This window comes from Lipotes vexillifer, unplaced genomic scaffold (genome assembly GCF_000442215.2).
Source record: "Lipotes vexillifer unplaced genomic scaffold, Lipotes_vexillifer_v1.1 scaffold602, whole genome shotgun sequence".
Classification (NCBI taxonomy): domain Eukaryota; kingdom Metazoa; phylum Chordata; class Mammalia; order Artiodactyla; family Lipotidae; genus Lipotes; species Lipotes vexillifer.
In genome coordinates this window covers 1,062,146-1,064,542 of record NW_006790307.1, presented here as the reverse complement: position 1 = coordinate 1,064,542, position 2,397 = coordinate 1,062,146, and the positions used below count along the sequence as shown (strand labels likewise).

Sequence of the window (2,397 nt, the reverse complement as noted above, 5' to 3'; positions counted from 1 at the left end):
AAAAAAAAAAAAAAAAAAAAAAAAAAAATCAAGCAAATTTTTATTCATTCCTCATTGTTAAATATTTATTAATTACTCACTGTAACAGTGTTAGCCATCACTTTCAAGTTTATTCTGAATCAGATTGTTTGCCTTTTGTAGTGTTTATAGTCTGAGATCACTTAATAAATTTTAAATGTAGTTTCTTCCCTTTGCTGTCTCTTTTCGTTGTAAGTTTATAGTTTATAATGGGCTGTTAAACACATTTTATAAATATACATTTTAATTTAATTTTAAATGTCACTATCTCAAAATAATTTCCTGCTTTTTTAACATAGGTTATCCTATGATGAGGCATTTGCTATGGCTAATGACCCCTTGGAAGGCTTCCATGAAGTAAACCTCGCTTCACCTACTTCTCCAGACCTTCTTGGTGTGTATGAACCAGGAACTCAAGAGCAGACTACCTCACCAACTGTCATCTACAGGCCACATCCTTCAGCTCTATGCTCCGCCCCTATCCAGGCTAATGCCTTAGATGTTTCCGACCTTCCTACACAACCTGTGTATTCATCCCCCAGACGTTTAAATTGTGCAGAAATATCTAGTGTCAGGTAGGAGATCATCAAAATGCTTGTTTTAGAGTATTGTATTAAACAAACGAAGTTTGCTTGGTTAACTTATTTTAAGTTTTATCGTTTTAGAAAATTTGAATAATATAAGGTTGTTCATGAAGAGCAATACATGTTAATGCTCAAGAGCAGGGGTCACAAACTTTTTATGTAAAGGGCCAAATAGTAAATATTTTAGGCTTTGTGGGCTACACAGTCTCTGTTGCAACTGTTAGACTCTGCTGTTAATGTGTGCAAGCAGCCGTAGACAGTATGTAAATGAATACGCTCCAATAAGACTTTATATATAGACACTGAATTTTGAATTTTATATAATTTTCTTGTGCCACAAAATATTATTGTTTTTTTCAACCATTGAAAATGTAAAAATCGTTCTTGGCTTGTAGGCCTTAAAAAACAGGTGGCAGGCTGGATTTATCCTGCATTTAGTTTGCAGACCCCTGTTCTAGAGTAGCACTATCCAATAGAACTTTCTGGGATGATGAAAATGTTCTGTTTCTGTGCTGTTTATTATGATAGCCATTAGACATGTGGCTATGAAGGACTTGAAATGTGGTTGCTTTGGCTCAGGACATGCTATTAATTAGATATAGTGGTGAACAGATTGGTTAATGCACTTATAGACGTGTGTTTATGCCAGTTATATTTAAGCACATGCTGATGTTTTTTGAACTCTCCTTTACAGCATCCATGTTACAGACCCAGCACCTTGTTCTACCTCTGGAGTCACAGCTGGGTTAACTAAATTAACTACAAGAAAGGACAACTGTAATGCAGAGAGGGAGTTTTTACAGGGTGCTACCATAACAGAGGCTTGTGATGGCAGTGATGATATTTTTGGGTTGAGTACTGATAGTCTGTCCCGCTTACGAAGCCCATCTGTTTTGGAAGTTAGAGAAAAGGGCTATGAAAGATTAAAAGAAGAACTTGCAAAAGCTCAGAGGGTAAGCAAAAAGATATTTTATTCTTCCATATGTTATATTCAAAATTAATATTTATCCATGGGGCAACTCAAGTGAAATCATTACAGTTCTACACTTATCTTTTGCATATGCACAGTCTCAGCTCCTGTTGGGCAGCATTTAGGAATCTGTGAAATTGAGTAGTAAAGAAGCTCATCTAAGAGTACAAACTAGAAAAAAGTGATTCTTAAATTCTTTTTGTGCCCCCCCCCCTACATTGCCTGTTCCCTGTCTTGCATTATCTGTAATGCAAATTTGGTGAGTTATGTTCCATGTGTGGGTTTTTTCCTCTCTGTATGTAATTGACTTTGTGATTATTTACTTGAAGCCATTCAGTCCAAGTCGTTATGTTTTGAGGAACTGTTTTAGTAATGGTGCCTTGCCATTCAGCTGGGTATGAATATTTTCTGTACCTTACCTTGGAGAATTTTCTTCTCCTAGTAATTTGTTCTGTTTCTCACTTGGTCATCTTTTAAATTTCTATTTATTCCCAAATTTGTGACTATATCTCATTCTTTTTCTGCATCTGTAATTAAATTTTTAAAGGGAAATATATAGCACTAAATATTCATACATTAGAAAAAGGGAAAAGTTTCAAGTCAACAATCTAGTCTCCCACTTAAAGAAACTAGAACAGCAAAACAAAACCAGGAGCAAGCAGAAGGAAGGAAATAGTAAAGAGCAGACATCAATGAAATTGACAACAGAAAAGACAGAGAAAATGAATGAAACTAAGTGCTGGTTCTTTAAAAAGATCAGTAAAATTGACAAACCTCTAATAAGACTGATAAAAAAGAACAGAAGACACATTATCAATAGCAGGA

General features: G+C 35.0%; 1 protein-coding gene across 4 annotated transcripts in view; it reads left to right on the top strand.

Moving 5' to 3' along the window:
- Positions 1-2,397, top strand: part of RAB3IP (RAB3A interacting protein) — a 49,993-nt gene that overhangs the window by 12,911 nt on the left and 34,685 nt on the right. For all 4 annotated transcript variants that reach the window (XM_007463545.1, XM_007463547.1, XM_007463546.1 and 1 more), the window contains exons 2-3: positions 318-593; positions 1,297-1,555. In XM_007463545.1, the coding sequence (XP_007463607.1) occupies positions 343-593; positions 1,297-1,555 (510 nt within the window). In that variant the 5' untranslated portion in view covers positions 318-342. The remainder of the gene's footprint in view (positions 1-317; positions 594-1,296; positions 1,556-2,397) is intronic.